Genomic DNA, 20607 nt, shown 5'->3' on the forward strand with positions numbered 1-20607 from the left:
TCCCCAGTATCAGGGTCACATGTGGCCTTCTCTCTGCTCTGACTCCTGCTCTGAGGAGGCTGGCCAGGTCTTCCTTCCACGCCACTTTCCTCCCAGGTACCAGGCCTGAGTCCCCACTGGGTACCGAGGGCAGCTTGCTGCTGATGGGAAGACAAGCTTTCCGTGGAACTGCTACTTCTCTAGAAAGTTCCAGGTCATTTGCTAAATCAAAATTTTCCAATTTTTCCAGCCCCTCTTAACCCCTCTCTTGTAACTCCAAATCCTATACACCCAAATGGAAAAGCCATCTAAGTCCAGCATGGAAAGAGCACCCGATTCTTTCCAAGGGTTCTCCAAAATCCTAACAGACTCAGAAGGCCCAAGGGTCATCAGCGGCCCCCAAACTCATCCTGGTGTCCTGGCCAGGCTGGACAGAGAGGCAGGCCAGCCTCACCTCACCCTTCACTCTTACACAGCAGGGATGGTCCAGGAACCACCCTCTTGAGCCTCACGGTGGGTGTGATGTGGGCTGTGGGAGGAGAAGTCAGGGTGGGGTTAGGTGGCTCCCTTACTTTGGATGCTGAGCTTCTCCCAGGTGCTGCGATCTAGGCTCCGGTTAAGGTAGAGAAGGCCTGTGTCCTCCTCGATGCGGATCCAGTCATTCTCATGCAGCCTCGCACGGTAGGCGATGCCGTAGAGATGCTGACCCAGGCGGAAGCTGGGCACCTCCTCGGGGACGTCCCGCAGGGCGTGGACGTAGAGCAGGGGCATGCCAGCTGGCTGGTCCACATACAGTTTCTCCCAGTAAACATCCCTAGAGAAGTAGAGTCCTAGCGGAGCTGCAGAAAGCAGGGAAATGTGTGAGTGAGGGAGGAATGACAATGTCCCAAGCAGGCCTCCCAGGTAGACCAGCACTCTCCAGCAGCTTTATTTCACACTTTGATAAAAGCTTCTTTGTGGACCCCAAAATTTACTAACTTAAAATTCCAATCTAGCATAAGTAATAGTTTATAAGCAAAATTGTATGCTATTTCCTTGTTCTGAAATTATAAGAAAGAAATCTCACCCTCCATAATTTACAGGATTAAAGACTTTTATACAGAAATAAAGAAATAATAAAATTCTGATCTGAGTAGGACTTTCTCACTTGTAGACCTAAAAAGATACAACACACACCTATCTGTGTATCTAAAAACAAGCTGCAGATGGACTGCCTTAAAACAGAAAAAGAAAAGAGAGGAGGAGGCAGTACAAAACACCTGCAAAATTGTTCTCAATTACCCAAGTTTGATAAGCATGTGAACCACACAGAGCTGGGAGTTCACTCAGGTTTCTCAGAAAATCACCTGGATTCAGAGTTTTTAAGTGTACACAGTGATGCCAGACAAGCAGGGCAGGCAAGAGTCACCAAAAATGAAGGAGGGCACTTTATTGATTTATTCACAAGATTTACTTATTTGAGAGAGAGTGTGCGAGAGATCACGAGTGTGTGCATGTTGGGGGAGGGGCAGAGGGAGAGAATCTTCAAGCAGATTCCCCGCTGAACGAGGAGCCTGTACCCAGGCTTGATCTCATGACCCACGAGATCATGACCTGAGCCAAAACCAAAAGTTGGATGCTTAACCAACTGGGCTACCCAGGCGCCCCTGAACCAGGGCGCTTTATAAGAGAAACCAATCTTTATTTATTTATTTTGCAGATTTTTAATTTATTTTTTGACAGAGAAAGAGACAGAGAGAGAGGCAACACAAGCAGGGGGAGTGGAAGAGGGAGAAGCAGGCTTCCTGCTGTGCAGGGAGCCCAACGTGGGGCTCGATCCCAGGACCCTGGGATCATGACCTGAGCCAAAGGCAGCCGCTTAACCAACTGAGCCACCCAGGTGCCCCAAGAGAAACAAATCTTTAAAGTTAAACATACTCCTACCATTTGACCCTGAAATCCTACTGAATTTATCCAGGAGAGGAACACATATGTCCATCAAATGACTTATTCACAAATGGCAGGGTTATTCACATAGCCAAGAACTGGAAACAGCCCAGATGCCCTTCAACGGGTGAGTGGATAAGCAAAGGGTGGTTTTCACACCACGCAATCTTATGCCGCAATAAAAAGGGATGAACAATTGATACACACGACAACGTGGAAGGATCACCAAGGGACTGTGGATAGAGCTCTGATTGCCACATGGAAGAGGATGTGGACCATGGCCTCACTGGGTAAGCCCACTACTCTGCTGATTTTGTGTAAGTTCAACATTTTTCATAATAAAAGGTTTTAAAAAATAGTAAGAATTTTCAAGAAGCTGGATAAATAGGCGAACTATGCTTGAAAAACCACTAAAACCCTGTCAACACTCTATAATGCACAGAAAGTACCCAACATACAACACAAACATTAGAACTCATGTATTCACTCACATGAAGCCAATTTCTTTTCTTTTTTTTTTTTTAAAGATTTTATTTATTTATTTGAGAGAGAGAATGAGAGACAGAGAGCACGAGAGGGAAGAGGGTCAGAGGGAGAAGCAGACCCCCTGCTGAGCAGGGAGCCCGATGCGGGACTCGATCCCGGGACTCCAGGATCATGACCTGAGCCGAAGGCAGTCGCTTAACCAACTGAGCCACCCAGGCGCCCGCCAATTTCTCTTTTCAATCAGCTTCTTTCCACCTAGACCCTACTCTTTTCATAGCTGTCGGGGTAAGCAGTCAGGTCAGACTGCACCAGCAGAGGTATGATACCCCTGGCACCGCCTGGGTCTTCAAGGACACGTTTGGGTACGGGAAACAATCAAGTGCCAACTGGAGTCAGGTGGAGACCACAGGGAAGACCTTTTTAGATCCCGAAGCAGTAAAACGGTAAGCAAACAGGAAGGCTGCCTGCACCGTGGAATGTTCTCCAGGATGACTTCAAAAGGCAGCCAGACTACGAGTGCCACCTTGGGGGGGGAAGCATGCCCTTGGCCCAGTCTGCTCCCTGCCAGACAGGCCTGGGCTGGGAAGGAGCAAGGGCTCCGGAGAGGGAGGGAGAGGGAGAGAAGGAAGGGAGGGCGAGAGAGAGAGAAGAGAGAGAGATGCTCTGGTCAGAGCCAAAGGCCTGACCCTGCACACCCCGCACTCAACACAGAGATGGAGGGAGGCGGGGGTGTGGGTGGAGGAATGACACTTAGAATGTGGCCTTTTGGACCTCTGGAAATCTCCTCCCGAGGACAGGTGTCCCTGGAGTGGGACCTAGAATTACTCAGTCCCTGTGGGTGCAGTTCAGGGAGGGGCAAGCCAGGACCTCCAAGGAGCCTACCTTGTGCTCTGAGCTGAAGTTTACTGGGGGAAGGATCCACTCCAAAGTGTCACACTGGCTGCCATTCAAGGGGGAGGCAGCTAATGGAACACGATGAAGTCACACTGGGGAACTCGGGTGGGAGTGCCGAGACCATGCCTCCCTCACCCTGGGGTCTCACCGGCAGACACGGGCAGGAGCTGCCTGAATGCCACCCTTCTCTTCCCACACCCTCCCCCCCTGGCCCAGGAGGACACAGGTTCTCAGATGCATTCAGGGCTGACCTCCTTGGGATTTAGCAGCTGATGCTATGAGGGACAGGAGTGCAGCTCAGAGGGCTGTGTTGGCCCCACAGGGCCACAGGGCTGGCCTCTTGCTACCCCTGTTGAAGGGCTGCTGATGCACCAGCACAGGGCTGAGTGATGGGCCATGGCTAACAGGTCCTCTGAGGGCCCCTGCACACCTGGGATGCATTCCAGAGGCTTGCACGTCCCAGGAGAGGCACCCACACTCCCCACAGTGTGGAGCCCCAAAGAAGACCCTACCAACTCATCAAGTCATGACTCAGACAAAGAGAGGAATGCTCCCTGTGGGTGAGGAGACACCCACACGGAGGGGACAGTGGTAGGGGAGTCCCAGATGGGGCTTGGCAGCCACCCCCCACCAGGAGCATGCCAGAGCCTGCTCGGTGCTGCCTGGCAGGGTAACTCCTGGCTTGCTCTCCTCGGCTGGTCCGTCCAGTCTCCCCCACAGAAATCGGATATTATAGGGGCTCCCAACCCACCATGGCAGCATCTCAGCATGGCCACGTCCTGGACGGCAGGCTCAGAAGGGGGATGAGAGCCAGGCCCAGCACCGCGGCTCCACCAAGGGCCTGAATCACGAGCAGCGGCCCAGCTTCCTCGTCCTCCAACACTCCCCGAAGTTCTCCACAAGTCAGAGCATCCAGCAAGAGCTCTAGGGGAGGGCCTGAGTGGGGGGCTGCCAGGGAAGGCGATGCTCGCTGCCCCGTGGACAGGAAGAATGACTCATGACTCTCTTTCCACCCCCCTGCCGACCCTGTCCTGACCGCACAACTTTTGGAAGGGGCTGGCCCCCTGCAGTGCTGCCGCCTCTCAAAGGTGGAGTGTGGGGTGGGCACAGCCCGGCTGGGTGGCTCTGGGAGGCAGCACAGCACAAGGCCAATCCCCCACGCATACACACTGACCTTTCATCCTCTCCACAGCCACAGCAGCGGCACCGTCAGGACCGCTGCTCTGCAAACACAGACACTGAGGCGGAAAGAAAGTCATTTGTTTGCTCAAGGGCGCACACACAGACAGCAAGAGAACGGGAATTTGTAAAGCAGGGTTCCAGAGAGGCACATCCTCCACCAGCCCACTCACCTCCCGGTGCCCCTACAGCTGCCATGCTCTTGATCCCCAGCTGACCAGGCCTGGGCCCCCACTGAGGTAGCCCTGTCTGCTGGGACACGCTTTGTTCCCCCACAAAGCCCTGAGCAGTGACCGAGGCTCCCTGCAAGTCAAGAATACCGGCTCGAGGGGGAAGGCAGTCCTGATGACTCACCATCTCTCTGGGCAGCCTGGCATTTCCGGGCACAAAAAGGAGGAGAGACTAACATCCAGGGGCCTCACAGGGTGGTGGCCAGGGGCAGCCTGGGCTCGTGACACCAACACCAGCTAAGGAGGGGACTCAGCCAAGACGAGTGCTGCCAACCTCCTCAGCACCCTGGCAGAAGGGCACGCGCCAATCACTCATGATCTGAGAGGCTGCCGTTGGGCCTCAACTCTTGGAGCTGCAGGGAATGCTGCTGGGTCCACCAGACTGGGCACAGACCAGAGCAGCCCGTGTCTTCCAGAGCCCGTGTCACCAGGCCACCAGCTTTCCTTGGTGTGTTTGACCCCTCCACGGAGAGGTGACGTCTGCCTTCTTGCCCCAGAGGCCCAGCAAGGGGATGCTGCATGTCAACAGAGCTTACATCCTGAGAGGCAACACTGCTTCTGCGGGCGCTTTCTCTCAGGACACGCATTTCTGGCCCTGGTCAGCAGGGTAGAACCGAGTAGAACTTGGCTGTTCTTGGAGCCACTGTGGGAAGGGACTTTCGGGGTGGCTCTGGTGACCCTTGGGGGCTGTAGAAGACAGGTCTTGTCAGGGGGAGATACTCTCCCCACAGCACCCCACTGCTGGGTAGGTAGGAGCAGCTCCAGAATTGGGCTCCCCTCTGGGGGGCCTCCTTGACTGCACACACTTTCAGTGGTACCAGGGCCAGGAGGTAGGACGGCCTGAGCTCCCAGAGCTCCCCACCCCCAAGCTGGTGCAGTTCCCACCACGCAGACCACATGTGCAGGAGAGAACGGGTCCTGCCTGCTCTCATCGCACAGAGCCCAGCCCTGCGGGATCTGTGTGGGGCCCAGTTGATTGCTGCCAAAAGGGATTTGTGGGTTGGGCAGTGATTGTGAGCAGAAACAGACTTAAATGCACTTAAGTACCTCCCAGGTGGTCCCTGTAGCCAGGCATGGCTCCCTTAATGCTCCTCAATGTCACAGACACTTCTAGATGGGAAGGCAGGGAACTGAGGAGGTGGGTGCAGGGCCGGCCTCGGGCGGGTATAGCCTGGGCAGTCCCAAAGGGCCCCACACTTGGTTTAATGCTCTGACGTCACTGTTTTGAAATTCTTCACAATTCTAGAACAAGGGGTCCACATCATCATCCTACACTGGGCCCCACAAATGTTGCAGCCAGTCCTGGCAGGTGGATGAGGAGAGCCTGGGATGGGCCACTGGTGTCCACTTCCACAGGGCTGTGCAGCCTCTGCAGTCTGCTGGCCTCCACTGCGTCTCAGCTTCTCCAGCTGCGAATCAGAGGGGGGCAAGCTGGGGACAGGAGCTGACACAGCAGGTTGCAGACAGGCCTCGCCTTTGCACAGGTATGTATTATACAAAGCTCGTACTTGAGATTCACAGCTGCTGTGTGTGGATCCCCTTACTACCCCATTTCACAGTTCAGAACGCTGAGGCTGGGAGGTGAGAAGCCTTACGAAGGTCAGTCGGCTGGTGGTTCTGAGTCTCGGGGTTTGGTACACTGGCTAACAAAGTGGCAGTGGGAGTCAGAATGAGGGCAGATGCTGAGCCCACCAGGAGGCTCGCTGCTGGCACCTTTCTGCCAGGAAGGGCTGCCTGGCCTGTGGGCTCATACATAGCAGGACTCGCACAGCCTTCCCCACCCATACCTCCCACCTCTGAATGCCTCGGGGTGCCAGAATCCTCCCCCACACCTAGTCTACGGTTTCTGCCTGGATAGGGTTGGCCCGCATCACCCCCCAGTGGCACCCCATGGTCCTGGTTGCTCAGGTTGCCCCTGTTGCATGGCAACGTGCTGCAGGGTGAGGAGCTGGCCTTTCCTCTCAGAACAGTGGGTCCCTTGCAGCTCACGGCACCCCTGCCCAAGGCTCAAGTCACTGCTCACGTTCAGGGAGACCCCATCTGCTCCCACCCTGCCTGACCCCGACAGGGAAAAAAGGTGTGGAACTCACGTCTGACAGGGCTGAAGTGCTGTCCGGCTCTCAGCAGGGCCTCGCCTGACATCTTGTTTACAAGCAAATCCACCACAGTGTCTGCCAGGTGGGTGGCTGGCTACATTCAGTGCACTCGGTCACCCGGCCATGGTTTTGCCTTTACCTCGGACCATTTTGTAACCTGCAAAGGTCGTTTCCGAGACTCCACATTTGGTTGGCATATTTAATTTATTTGGATTTGGATACAGATGGAACCAGGCCCACACCCCCCCTTCGTTCAGCCCTTCACGGGGCACATGTGCACGCACACACTCACATGTGCGCACTCACACACACTCTGCCCCGCGTGTGCACATCCTCGTGCCCACACTGGACCCTGAGCTCCTTCCTTTGCAGTGAGCAGGATGCTGAGCCTCGCCGGAGGAGGTCACTGCAGATGGTCAAGGGTTGGGCTCCCACCTCTGGTTGCTGTCCCTTGCTTTATCGGGCTCCTGCCGCTTCGGGGCAGCCAGCAGCAGAGAGGTGTGGGGACATTCCGAGTGCTCCACCTCATCCACCTGCCCAAAGTGCAGTCCCGTGGTGCCCGCACAGCCCACACCTGAGCCTGGTGATCACCTTCCCGCCAGACCTTGGCTGCCCTGTTCCCTGGAGGGTTGTCTCCAGCCGGCCCTGAGGCTGCAGGCCAGCCCCGGCCCTAGCAACCCAGCTAACTCTTCCATGAGTGGTAGGCTGCTACCCAGCTCTGCCAGCGGGCTCTGATCCCAGCCTGGGGGGGGGGGGGGGGTCCTTCCCTGGATGCCCTCAGCCTGAGGTGGCCCACGGAACTCCCCTGTGCCCACCGTTGTTCTCTCAACACATAGCTTAGGTGAACTAGGTGAACCTCTCCTGCTTCCAGTGCTGTGTGAGGGCTGCATTCTCGGTGAGCCCATATTGATACATGCATCTCTCCTACACATACTCACTCTCTCACACGCACACGGTTACGTACTCACACTTACGCGCTGGCCCACTCAGTGTAGAGTAGCACAGTGTAGCCCGGTCCCAACTGTGGGCTCACCTGCACCAGCTCTCCATGGTCCTGGCCAGCCCTGGCCATCGGGGCCACACACAGCTCACCAGAGGTGCCCCTGCCTTCCCTGTCACTCTCTGCAGTGGCGGTGCTGCCCTCTGACTGTGCCAGTCCGGATCTGGCTGGGCGCCCCTGGCCTGTGACCCCACCTCAGGGCCTGTCCCCCACACTGCTATGAGCACTGATGAGTCACACTCACCATGGCACACAGTCGCCCTGCCAGGGAAAGGCAGAGAGTCCCCAACAGCTAAAAATGTCCTAGCATTGCAACAAGGAAGCTGGAACTCAGGGCTCCTAAGGAAGAAAGAAAAAGGTGCAACGGTGCGATCTAAGAACGGGGTGGGGTTAGGGGCAGCGCCTGCATGTGTGCAGGGCAGGCCCCTCCTGCAGAACCCACTCGCCGGACAGCCCCCGCTCCCGCCCTTGACGAGCGCCAGATCGCGTAGATGACAGTTTTATTATAACACAGCAGAATCTCCTTAACAGACGATTTCCTAATGCCATCATCTTTGCTGGGAATGGGAAACAGACCCCACTGACTTCTCCCCAGGGGCGGCCCCTCCCCCTGCAGGCCAGCTGTCCCTGTCGGGGGTCCCTCCAGCCCCAACACCGGCGCTGGGCACTATCGCCTTCTCAGGACGTGGCCTGTCCACACCACGGCCCCTCCTCTCTAGCACATTCCCGGCTGCTCTTTATTCTAGGGGCATATTTGATACACACAAATGCATCACGCGCAATGCTTACACTGAAGGTAAATCCCACAACGCACGGCCAGCCTTACTGGACACTTAGCACTGCTGCCGCCCCGCCTGGGCCCCCACCTTCCATTTCACGCCACTCATTTCAGACGTGAACCCGGGGCTTGGGTTTCTCTTGCCTTTTCTTAAATTGTTTTTTAAATAAGCTTTCTACCTCATTCCTGGAAGGTACTTTTGCTGTGTAGAGAATTCTGTAGGAAGGTTATTTTCTTCTCTCAGTCCTTCAAAGGACTTTTTTTTTTTTTTTTGCTTTTGTTGCTGCTTCAGAGAATCCTATACTCGTTCTACTTGTCACTCCTTGGTATTCTCCCTTCTCTCTGGCTGCTTCTAGGACCTCCTGTCTGGTGTTCTCTCCAGATGCACTACAATAAGCCAGCTTGCCAACCTCCTGGGCTGGGTTCCTCCCCCTTGCCAGCCCTCTGGATGGCAAAAGCTCCTTATTTTCTCTCCCTGTTCCCTCCAAGCAAACGGCAGCCAGTCCCACAGCATTCATAACCCGTGTTCATGAGCCTCTGTGCTGATGACTGCCACGTTCACCAGCCCCGACCTCATCCTCAGTGCCGGGTGCGAATCTCCACTGTCTTGTTCCAGCCCCTCCCATGCTCCAGTCCACTTAGAGGAGGACCCAGGCCACCCACCCCCGCCTGCTCCTCCCATCTGCCCGCCCCATTCAGGGTACCATCCACCTCACTGCTGAGGCCACACACCTCAGACTCACCATGGGCCCTTCCGTCTTCTACCCCTCCCACCAGCCCACAGACTGCCCCCTGCCATCCCCAGTCCAAGCTGCCATGCTCCCATTCCTCCCTCACCTGGATGATACCACACTGCTCAAGGGGCCTTCCTGAGCCCACTCTTAACCCCCCAGGCCACTGTACAGAGCCCCCAGGGTCAGTTGGACCATGTCAACCCCTGCCTGAAGCCCTGTATTAACTGCCCATTGCTTACAGAATAAAACACAACTCCTAACCAGGGGTGAGGCCCCAACTGTCCTCCCCCAGCTCACCTCCTCCCTACTCTCTCGGGCACCCACCTTCCAGGCATATCAGCCAACTCACTACTAGGAGCTGAAAGAACAGACTAATGAGTGACCCAATGAAGGCAACAATGAAGGAGCAAACCAATAAACACATGGGTTCATGAAGGGGGGACACGCTGGAGACTTTTGGGAAATGGTCCAAATCTGGGATGAGAGAGGGGGTGGAGCTAAGATACTCTGGCTTGGTCTGATGGGCACTGGGAGCCACAGGTGGAGAGTCAGCAGCAGAATGAGCCAGAAGAGCCACACAGATGGCCCTCCTATGCTCACAAGACTCGTGAGGGACGTGCGGGGCCCTCTAGTGCACTAGCCATCTCGGGGAGGCCAGTGGTGGGTGCTGAGCAAACAGCCCCCAGGCTGAGAACAAAACCTCGGATCCCTGCTCAGGAGATGACTTACTGGTGTCTGAGGAGCACTGCCAACTGGAGATGGTGGCCAGAACGGGTGTGCTCACTCACACACACTCACACGCACACACACACGTGCATGCATGCGGGGTCACCCTGCAATTACTACGCTTTGTCTCAGTGGGAGGCTCTGCTTTTACAAGGGATTATAATGTATCTGCTTTTAGGAAAAAAGTACAGATCAAATTTGCAAATCGAATTTATAAATAACAGATTTGGGGGGAGGCATAAAAGGGAATCCCAGTTTTTAAAATTAATTGTGGTAAAATACACATAAAATTTACCATCTTAATTATTTTAATTATTTTAATGTCCCAATGAGGACACTAGTCACCGTGATCAGGGTAGTGCCGCCTCGGTTCCAGCCCTCCATTCCTTCTTCCCCAAATGCTGCCCGAGTGGCCAGCCTGTGCCACCACCCACAAGGCTGAGTGGCTTCCTGGTGTGGGCTGGGCACACAGCAAGGGCGAGCTGGATAAGCCCGCACACAGTGAGGAGCAAGTGGGCATCCCGGCCCACACTGGGTGCCTCAGCTTCTCCTAATGAGCTCCGGGGCTCTCCATGTTCCCGAAGGTTGCATCTAGCGCAGAGCCCAGGGCTCCTGCCTGCCAGCCTGGCCAGGAGCTTCACACAGAGCTCAGCTCTCAGGGCCCACCATCATCCCTCCAGCCTCAGTCCTCACTGTGTGGTTCATGATGGGGAAGGACAGGGCACCCAATGCAGGGTGCAGTGTCTCCCCAGGCACCTGTCCTCTTGGGCCTTGGCTGGGAAACATGGACGGCAGCCTGGGAGAGCCGCTGGATGGAGAAAGAGACCTGGGGGCCCTCAGAGATACCACTCTGCACACACAGGCACAGCCTTCTACCTTTGTGAAAGGCTCTTCCTTGCACACCTCGCCTGAGCTTTTGCTGTAGGCCAGGGACATCCCTCCCCCGACTCGATGATGGGAAAAAGAAACCGAGGTTCACCTCTCACATTCATGGTAGAAGTGCAGTCAGCGCCCAGGTGTCCTGACCCTGCCCACATCATCCAGGTAGCTGTCTGCCAAGAGTGGGGAAGGGGTCTGGGCAGGGTTGAAGTCTGGGGCAGTGAGGTCAATGACTGAGGTCTACAGCCCAGGCCGTGTGGGAGCTAGTAGCCCCGACTCGCCCTTTGGGCACAAGCCTCAGCCTTCTGCTCCGAGGGGCCCGGGCCCCAGGCTGCACCCTGCATGCACCCGCAGCCACCACCCACATGGCCACATCCGTCCAGGCCAGCTGCAGTGGCCTCACAGAGATGATGGACGCTCCTGCCCAAATGCGATTTCCCAGCTGCTGTTGAGTTAATCACCAGCCCCACGAGCAGTTCCTTCCGGCTTCTATGCAAAGGAAACTGCCAATTAGGTTACAATTAATTTCTTACCCAGGGCAAGGCCTGGCTGGAAAAAGACTGGCCACCCAAGTGGCCTGCCGATGACTGTGTGCGGGTCACCAGGCCCCCGTGGCTCCAGGACTCGCATGCCCCAAGGCCCCAGCTGACTTCCGGTGTGCTGGCTCCAGCCTGGGGTGACCGGGCCAGGACATTATCAGCTTTGACCCTGGTGCCTCTGCCTGGGGAACTGTCCCTCATGCACCCAGCGGGGCACTGTGACTCAGACTTATACAAATCTGTCACCCCACCTACCTTGAGCTCCCTGAACAGAGATGGTCCTGCCCATTTTTGTCCCCCCCTCCACCCGCATCCCAGCATTCCTTTTGTGTAACATTAACAGGCCAGACATCTACAGTGCATTCTCTGTGAGAGGTTCTGTTCTAAAGTACTTCACACGCATTGTTCCACTTAATTAACACAACTGCCAGAAGTAGGGGTGATTATGATGCCTGTCTTGCAGAGAGAGAAACTGAGGCAGAGTGAGGCTAAGCATCTTGCCCAAAGCCACTCAGACAGTGAGCCAGGACTTAAGCTGGGTCCCGCCTGGGGTGGTGTGCATGGCCACCAAACTCTTCTGCTTAGTGACGGCCATGCACACACATGCAGAGAAGCCAGGGCCCTGGGACCTGGGACTCTGGGCCACCTACCCACCTGCTTGCAGACCAGGCTGAAAATGCCATCATAAATAACCATCCATACCTCCCTTAGCCTCTTCTAAAAAGCAGGTGCCCCTAGAAGTCTCCTGGTATAAATTTATTAACATTTCAGTGAAATGGGGTGAAGGCCAGGGAAGTGTGACTGGGTGGGAGTCTGCTCAGGCAGTATCTGTCTGACATGGACAGACACAGTAATGGTTGCTGCAATGCAGACAGAGCACCTGGAAGGTGCCCACCGATGCTAGGAGCCCGACATGTCTATCTCTGCTGGATACAGAAGTGAGCCTTGAGGGATCCTTCCCTCCATCTTACTGGATCCTATTATCACCACATATTCGAAAAGGTAGAACCAGCAAGGTCCAGCTTCTGCACGTGGATAGTGACCCACAACTTCTATCTCCTGGTGGGGAAGGGTCAGGGCAGTCCCTGGGAATGTAGCACCTACACGGGATGACTGGGACAAAGGCATCTCCACAAGCCAGCAGCGGCCTATCAGTCAGAGCAGGGCCTACTGGGACTGCTCTAGCTCAATGCGGGGCTGGAAGGCCATCCTGTGGTCTGGATGTGCTTCCTTGTCAAGTCTGAGAAGAACAGAAGGGGCCCTCTCAAAGGAAGGCCCTTTTTCTAAGGGCTCTGGGAATAGGCCTGCCCTCCTGCCCCCAGCACACACTCTGTCCCATGTGGGGCGGGTTTGGGATGTCACAGTGCTTCTTCTGGGAGCCCCCCCCACTCCCTCCCTGCAGCTTTGGACCTGCTGCCCCCTCCTCTTCCTACTCCCCACTATAAGCAAGGGCAGGTGCAGTCAGGTGAACAGCAGACAGGACCCCCGGCAGGGCCACCACGATCCCTGGAGCAGAAGCTGGGTTCTCTCTGGAGATGTGGGAAGCCTCAAAGAAGGTCTAAGGGTCTCCTCTGCTGGGAGGGTGGAAGGAAGAGAGCTGGGGAAGCCTCTGAGAGAGGCAGGCTCCAGCACAGCGTGGACCTGGGGCCAGACAAGCCGGCAGGGCCTGAGGGCCCACTGCACACCAAGGGCTTTCCCCATCTATATGGTTTCCCCATCTATAAAATGACGAGGTTGCATCTGATGCTAAGGCTCCTTTTAATTCTGATTCCCCTACGAGTCTATGTGATGTCTGTGCAGAAGCAGTCACAGAATGAACTTCCTGACCAGGGACCAATGGCAGGATGGTGGGCATGATGGAAACTGGGGTGGGCTTTGACCTAGGTGGTCTCTGGGAGTAGGGTGTGGGCCATGGGATGGAGCAGCATTACAATCACAGGTGTCTTCCTAGACCACCAATGATGAGGCAAAAAGACATGAGCCTAGATCCGAAGGAGAGATTTTAGTGCAACACAAGGAAACAGAAAGACAAGGGCAGAGCTGGGCCCAAGCCCGCACTCCTTCACTGCCTCTCTGTGTAACCAGCGTGTCATGCAGTCTCTCCAGGTCGGTTCCCAGCTGTGAACCAGGACCGGAACTCCTCCTTGGAAGCATGGCTGGGATAGGCCAGGTACAGAGCACCTGCTGACAGAAGCCAGTTCTCTGTTCTCCCTTGCCCACTCTGGAACCAGGTCTGCCTGGGGCCCACAAAGCCTTCCAGCTACTCCTCAGTCAAGGCCTGCCCACCCCCATGCCGCTGCCCAGCACTCCAGTTGCTTTTGGGTACAACGGGGAGCAATGCCTCAGCTCACACTGCTGTTCCAGGAAAATGGCTTCAAGGGACTGGCAGCATGACATCACACAGCTATAATTACGATAATCAACTTATACCGCATCTGCCTGGTTATTTTTAGACTCAGGACTGAGGTTGAGCAAGACAGGGCAGTCCTGGGTTCCCTGGCTGCTGAGTCCTGCCTTGTCAGGTGGGCTGGGTGGGTTGCTGATTCCTGGCACCCTCCTTTCCCTGGTCCTTCACACGGCGATCCCTGGGCATGGGCATCTCGCACACAAGTTGTGACGCCATCGCTTCTGGGGCATTCGAGCTTAATGTGGCCTCAGGGTCCAGGTCTTCGGAGAAGGTCCTCAGGGTCCCAATGGGGTTATGGTGACTCAGCCTCCCCCACTGAACATCCGATGAACCCACGTCCTCCTCAAAAGGGATCTGGGGCTCAGACACTGAAAGAAATATCACTGACATGATGAAATGCTAATGACACAAAATGGCTCCTCAGCAATACTTGGTGGAGGTTTGATAAAGCGAGGTAAACCCAACAACAAAAAGACACTCCACCCAATTAACACATGGGCGAAGGACCTGAATAGATATTTCTTCAAAGAAGATGCAAATGGCCAATGAGCACGTGAAAGATGTTCAACATCATTATTCATTAGGAAAACGCAAATCAGGGGCGCCTGGGTGGCTCAGTCGTTAAGCGTCTGCCTTCGGCTCAGGTCATGATCCCAGGGTCCTGGGATCGAGCCCCGCATCGGGCTCCCTGCTCGGCGGGAAGCCTGCTTCTCCCTCTCCCACTCCCCCTGCTTGTGTTCCCTCTCTCACTGTCTCTGTCAAATAAATAAATAAAACCTTTAAAAAAAAAAAGGAAAATGCAAATCAAAAGTACAATGAGATACCACATTGTACCCAGTACTCTGGCTATAATTAAAACAAAACAAAAATCCAGAAAATAACAAGTGTTGTCAAGGATGTGGCAAATCAGTACTCTCACACACTGCTGGTGGGAATGTAAAATGGTGCAGCTGCTGTGGAAAACAATTTGGCAATTCCTCAAAAAATAAAACAGAATTACCAGATGGCCCAGCAATTCCACTCTTAGGTACATACCTAAGAAGACTGAAACCAGGGACTCAGATATTTGTCCATGAATGTTCACAGCAGCTTTATTCACAATAGCTAAAAGGTGGAAACAATCTAAATGTTCATCAGTAGGTGAATGTATAAAGAAACATGATATTTATATCCAACGGAATATTAGCCTTACAAGGAAATAAAATACAGATACACGCCACAATGTCCACACACTTTGAAAACACGATGCTAAGAGAAAGATGCCAGGTACAAAGGTCCATGTATGTGAAATATCCAAAGTGGACCAACCCATAGAGACAGGACGCAGAACAGTGGTTACCATGGGCTGGGGGTGGGAATGCTAGGGGGCAATGCTTAGTGGCTAAGAGTTTCCTTTCGTGGCAATGAAAATGTTTTGGAACTAAATAGCAGCAATACCTCTGTGACACCGTGAATGTACTAAACGCCACTGAACTGCTCACTTACAATGGGTGATTTCATGTTATGTGAATTTTACTTCACCAAAAAAAGCAAACTGTAATTATCTGCCATCCCTCCCCCCGCAGTCCCTGGGCCCAACGCAGGCCCTGGCTGTGCTGGCCAGGAGAGCAGATGTGGAAGGGGTGGGGCTCGGGGGTGTGAGTCTGGAGAGGGGGCCCCCAAGAGCATATGCAGCGTGCCCTCCCCTCCACCACGCTCTCCTTTGTACTCTGGGCCTCTCTTGAGGGAAGGGCCATGTGACGGGATTCCAGCCCACAGAACATGGGCAGAGCGCCGGGAGCCCCTCCAGGCCTGGCTCTGTGCCCCTCCCTGAGCACATGGCTGGGCATGGAGTGGCTAGCAGGAGACAAACGGACTGTGTTGTCACTGAGACTGTGGGAGTTTCTGTTACCGAGTACAGTCTCACCTGCCCTCAAAGATACGAGTGAGTGGGAAGCAGGGCAGCAAAGACCATTAGAATGGCTTCTCACTCAAGACCCTGTAAGGCTCTGTGGAGTCATGTCTGTGGTCCTTCTGGACGAGTCTCCTGTGAAGACCACCATCTGGGTTGCCTACCTCACAAGGCTCATCCCTCCGGTGGCAAAGCATGTCCCCACAGTGCTAAGTGCACATTAAGTCGGCTTCCACCGGCAAGGAGATGCAGGGTGGCTACTCCAGGGACTAAGTGCCTGCTAGAACAGTGCCCTGCTCCCCGACTCCACCATTCCTCCTCCCCAGAAAGGACAGAAAGCAGCAGACACCCCACAGCCAAAGTCAGAAGGGCAGGATGGGGGAACAGGCAAGGAGAAAACCTGCACCCACCCAGGACCAGCCCCAGCTCTTTCACTATTTCGCTGTGTTCTGTGTCTTTGCTTGTTTCACTGGCAAGAGAAATTTAAGGAACAAACTCACGAGACTCTCTTAGCTGCCTGCCGTCACTCTGTATACCTCCAAGTCAACCCCCCCCCACACCCCACCCTCAGGTCCTGGTACACAGAGTGCACATTTTCCCCAGTGTTTTCTAGGCCATTAATTAAATTTTAGGAAATCGCACTTTTTCTTTTCCCCTTTCGAAAAGAGTGAGAATCACTGGAATTTTCTGGTGATCACACAGACACCTAGGGGGCACTGGAACCAACTTAGATGGCCAGTACCCTGCTGGGAGATTTCGGATTTATTTTAGAAGCAGAGTCCCGTCTCCCGTCAGAGAGCAGGTCAGGCTGGTGCTTGGGGCTGGGCTAAGAGCTTCGACTCCCCTTTGCACACCCCCCCCAACTGGGCCATGCTGCCTTCTAAGCATTTCTTGGATCCCTGGGCCCTAAAGAACCCAGACATCAGCACCCCACGTCACATAAGAGCAAAGGCCCAAGATGGCAATGAGGGGCAGCTGCCGGCACCTAAACTTGGGAGGGGGCCTGGGGCCCCGGGACCTGGGCCTACAGGGGCACAGGCATCTCCCCTGAGCTGGGCCTGGAACGGGGCCCTGCCTGTCACAGAACCCCAGCCTTGGCCCCACTGGGCTTTGAGATTGTCACGGACAGCTTGAACCAGCCCGCCCACAGGTGCACATGTGACTTTTCTGCGGAGGTGCCCGGGCTGCTGTACTTGGTGGAGCCACTCACAAGGCAAAAGCAAACAGAGGTGTTTGCTCGGGGCTGGCCACCTGCTCTCCTTGGGGGCCCAGGTGGCGCCCGAACTGCCTCTCTCAAGGTCCTGTTGGCGTCGCCTACCCCACAACTGCATTTTCTGGGGGCATCAGCTCCAGTGGGGGAGGAGCTGAGGGAACGATGGCACGTCGCTGACTCTTCTTGTCCCACCACCTCCTTGCCCAGAGTCTCAGAGGGAACAGTGCAGGGGGCCCACTGGCTTCACGGCTCCAGCCTCAGGGACGAAGGGAGGTCCCAGAAGCTCCTACAACCACACAGCTGTGAAGCCTGAGCCTGACGAGAGCCCAGGCCTTGCCTGGTCCCAGAGCTTAGGAAAGGTGGACAGTAGGAAGTCTAGACAGGGAGGGAGGGCAGGAAGGCCCAGTCTACAGGGCTCCCAAGTGTCCTGGAGCATTAGCCCAAAGACAGCCTCATCTGCTAAGGTTTTCTGAGGTGAGGTGGAGCCCTGCCTCCGAAGTCACAGCGTCCCTTAAAGCCCCAAACACCAGGCCTGGATTGCCATGCTGGGGTGGTGAAGGGAAAGCCAAAGGGGCTCTGGGAGGCCTGGGCATTCCCAGCCCTTCAAGCCTCCTAGGAGCACCCTCCCCAGGCCAGCAGAGGGCCTCCCAGGGTGTGACCTGAGTTGTACTGATGCCCCACCCTTTCAGGGGCTGAAGTGCCCCCACCCCATAGAGCATGGACAAGGGCCCTCAGAGACCTATGGGAGGCTGAGGAGAGAGAGCAAGGGAATAGGAGGGAGAGGGGCAGGGGGACTGGGTGACCCCCTGCTGTCATCACCACATTGCAGCCCATAGCCAGGAGGGTCACTTGCCTGCCTGGCTGTCCAAGGCCCTCTCCTACCCTGCCCCTCAGCCTGTCTCCCTTTGAGCACCTCCTCTGAAATCACACCCATGTATTTGGGAGAAGTGATGGCTCAGTGCTTCCTTTACTGCCTGACCCTCCCTGCACAGTGACAGTTCTGAGGTCAAAAGGCCCTTATGTTGTTTCCCAAGGGCATCCCCTGCCCTGGAGAAGCTCCCTAGCCAGCAGATGGTCCCTCAGGGAGTATTTGTGGATCACTATTACTGTTACTGTTACTATTAAATCACTCAGAGAAACAATTGCAGAAATGAGGAGGACACAGAGAGGAGGAGAAGAACATGGGGAACAGGAAAACACAGGTAGGAGGAGGAAGACATGGGGAGGGGGAGGAGGACATGCGGAGGAGGAGGACACAGGAAGGAGGAGGACACTGGGAGGAGGAGGACATGGGGAGGGGGAGGAGGACATGGAGAGGACATGGGGAGGAGGACATGGGGAGGAGGAGGACACAGGAAGGGGAGGACATGGGGAGGAGGACAGTGGGTGGAGGAGGAGGGCACAAGAAGGAGGAGGTTACCAGGAGGAAGAGGACACAGGGAGGAGGAGGATATAGGAAAGGGAGGACACAGGGAGAAAGAAGAGGACATGGGGACCTGAGCTGAGTGCTGCCAAGGTCGGAAGCCTCTGCACTATGGTCACACCAGGAAGCGTCCTCCCCTCCACCCACAGGAAGAGGGAGGGATTCCACAGGAGAAACGTAGCCACTTCCACAGGACGGAAGGAAGCACTGCCTGGGAGGGCAGGGGAGTGCCTCTCCAACTCTGCCGTTTTTCCTGGGTGCCTGGTTGGGTGCTTTCTTCTCTCAGTCTGCCCCGGAGCTCTGCGAAGGAGGGCCCTGTCCTGGATAAGGAGACACAGTTGCACCCACGCCCCCTGAAGCCCAGCCCCCCACCCCACCTCGGCACAGGTGCCGGGTGCCCGGGCAGAGGCTGCACCCCCAAACAGACCTTCCCCTGCCACACAAGAGCACACACACCCCTCTCTTGGGGCTGGCTATGCCAGGGTCATGCCTGGGGGCTGTCTCCAAACCCGTAAGACTCCCAAACATCTGCTAAAGCAATGGTCTGACCTAAGAAATCAGCCATGACCCAGAAGAGCTCCTGTTTCAAGCGCAGCGCCATGCCTCACTCCCATAGCTGGGCCACGCTGGGGCCCTGAGCAGGTGAGTCACTGGTGGGTGAGCCCCCTCCTCAGCCCCATCCCTGGTCCCCACCACCGCTGACCCGGAGAAGGCACCTGCAGAAAGCCAGAGGTCTGGGGGTGGGGACTCACTAAGTCTTCTCCACAGGCTGTAGTCCACAGGCTATGCGGGCTCAGTTTCCTCACCTGTGAAATGGGAAACCAAGGCCATGTCCCTCAGGGTTTCGGGAGGTTACAGGAAGCTAGCAGACAGGCAGTGCTCAGCAGACGACCAGCAGGCTGTGAGCTCCCTGGGGTGGGTGCTGCTGACATCAGCCTTATCCAGCTAAGACCAGAGGACAGAGCAGGCCTCTCTCAGGTCACAGAGAAGGGGAAGGCCTCAGGGGAGGTGGCAGCTTCCGGGCCCGCCATTCCCCTTGGCACCCTGGGCTCCATTTTAACAGATACCATAATTTTTAATTAGTTTTCTCTTCCCCTGGCTAAAAGGCCATTAGCTCCCCATTAGGTGGATGCATCCCATTTTCTTCACACCACCAAGGAAACAGTGATTTACTTAGCTATCCCTAAAGCAATTCTGCAGAATAAAGGCAATTTAGCAACGGGCTCAATAAACTTCCCCATTTGTTCAGTTTGTAGGCCCCACCCTTAGGAGCCCACCAGCTAGCCCATCCCCTGTGGCCTTGTGTTAGGCTAGGCTCTGTTGGAGCCCAGGGCAGGCAGTGTGGGATGCAAGCAGCCCCCAGGGGTCAGAGGGGCTTAGTAGGGACACAGGCTAGGGTGGAGGAGAAAAAGGGCTGGGCCCAGGTGAGCTGGTGAAGCAGGACTTGTCTTCCACCAGTCCCTGGCCAAAGAGAGGAAGGGGCCAAAAGAAAGTAAGAAGTAGGTGGGGCAGCTTTCCCAGCAGGGGCTGCCCGGACATCTGCTGGTCCAGGCATAAGTGGCCCGCCCAGGCCACACTGCAGAGGGTGGGTCTGGCATCCTGGGAGGGAACCTGCCAAGTCATGGCAAATCTTCCCTTCTCTGGTGCCGGGGAATGAAAGTCCCGGAGGTCTGCAGGGAAAGAGGGCAGGTCCTTCCTTGAAGCCACAGGTGCTGAGCAAAATGGCAGCCAAGAAGCCAGGCCAGGAAGACAAGAGTTGGGAGGCCTGCGGAGGAACTGCAGGAGTCAGGGAAATGGTGCTGGGTGAGGTGTCAGCCTGGGAGAGCCCCAGAGCTGGGACTCAAATGACCCACCCATGCCACAAGGGTGGCTGTGTCTGTGCTGAGCAGCAAAATGCCAAAAACTCTTCTAAGAATAAGTCTTGGATGGAAGGTCCCCAGCTCTGGTTCTAGGTCCCTGGGGCTGATGGGCTGTGTCCTTGAGTGTATGAGGGGGTGAAGGGCAGGGGTCCCTATGTATATACATGGGGACCTAATATGTCTGAGTGGCAGGGAAAGGGGCTGGGTTCCCTGGGTGAGGGTGGAGTATGGGGGGGGGTCAAGCCACACTCATTGTGGGAGTGTGTGTATGTCCGCAGGTGTCATGATTACACATCCTTGCGCAAGGGCAGGAGTGTGTCTTGTGATGACGAGCTATGAGTATGAGTGAGTGTGTGTGTGTGGGGGGG

The 20607-nt window shown here is 55.5% G+C and overlaps 1 protein-coding gene across 1 annotated transcript in view; it reads right to left on the minus strand.

The window, feature by feature from the left end:
* RET (ret proto-oncogene) overlaps positions 1–20607 on the minus strand; it is a 49986-nt gene that overhangs the window by 26458 nt on the left and 2921 nt on the right. The window contains 2 exon segments of the mRNA XM_021699972.1: positions 552–818; positions 4980–5021. Coding sequence (XP_021555647.1) covers positions 552–818; positions 4980–5021 — 309 coding nt within the window.

The sequence above is a fragment of the Neomonachus schauinslandi genome, chromosome 6, assembly GCF_002201575.2.
Source record: "Neomonachus schauinslandi chromosome 6, ASM220157v2, whole genome shotgun sequence".
Taxonomy (NCBI): domain Eukaryota; kingdom Metazoa; phylum Chordata; class Mammalia; order Carnivora; family Phocidae; genus Neomonachus; species Neomonachus schauinslandi.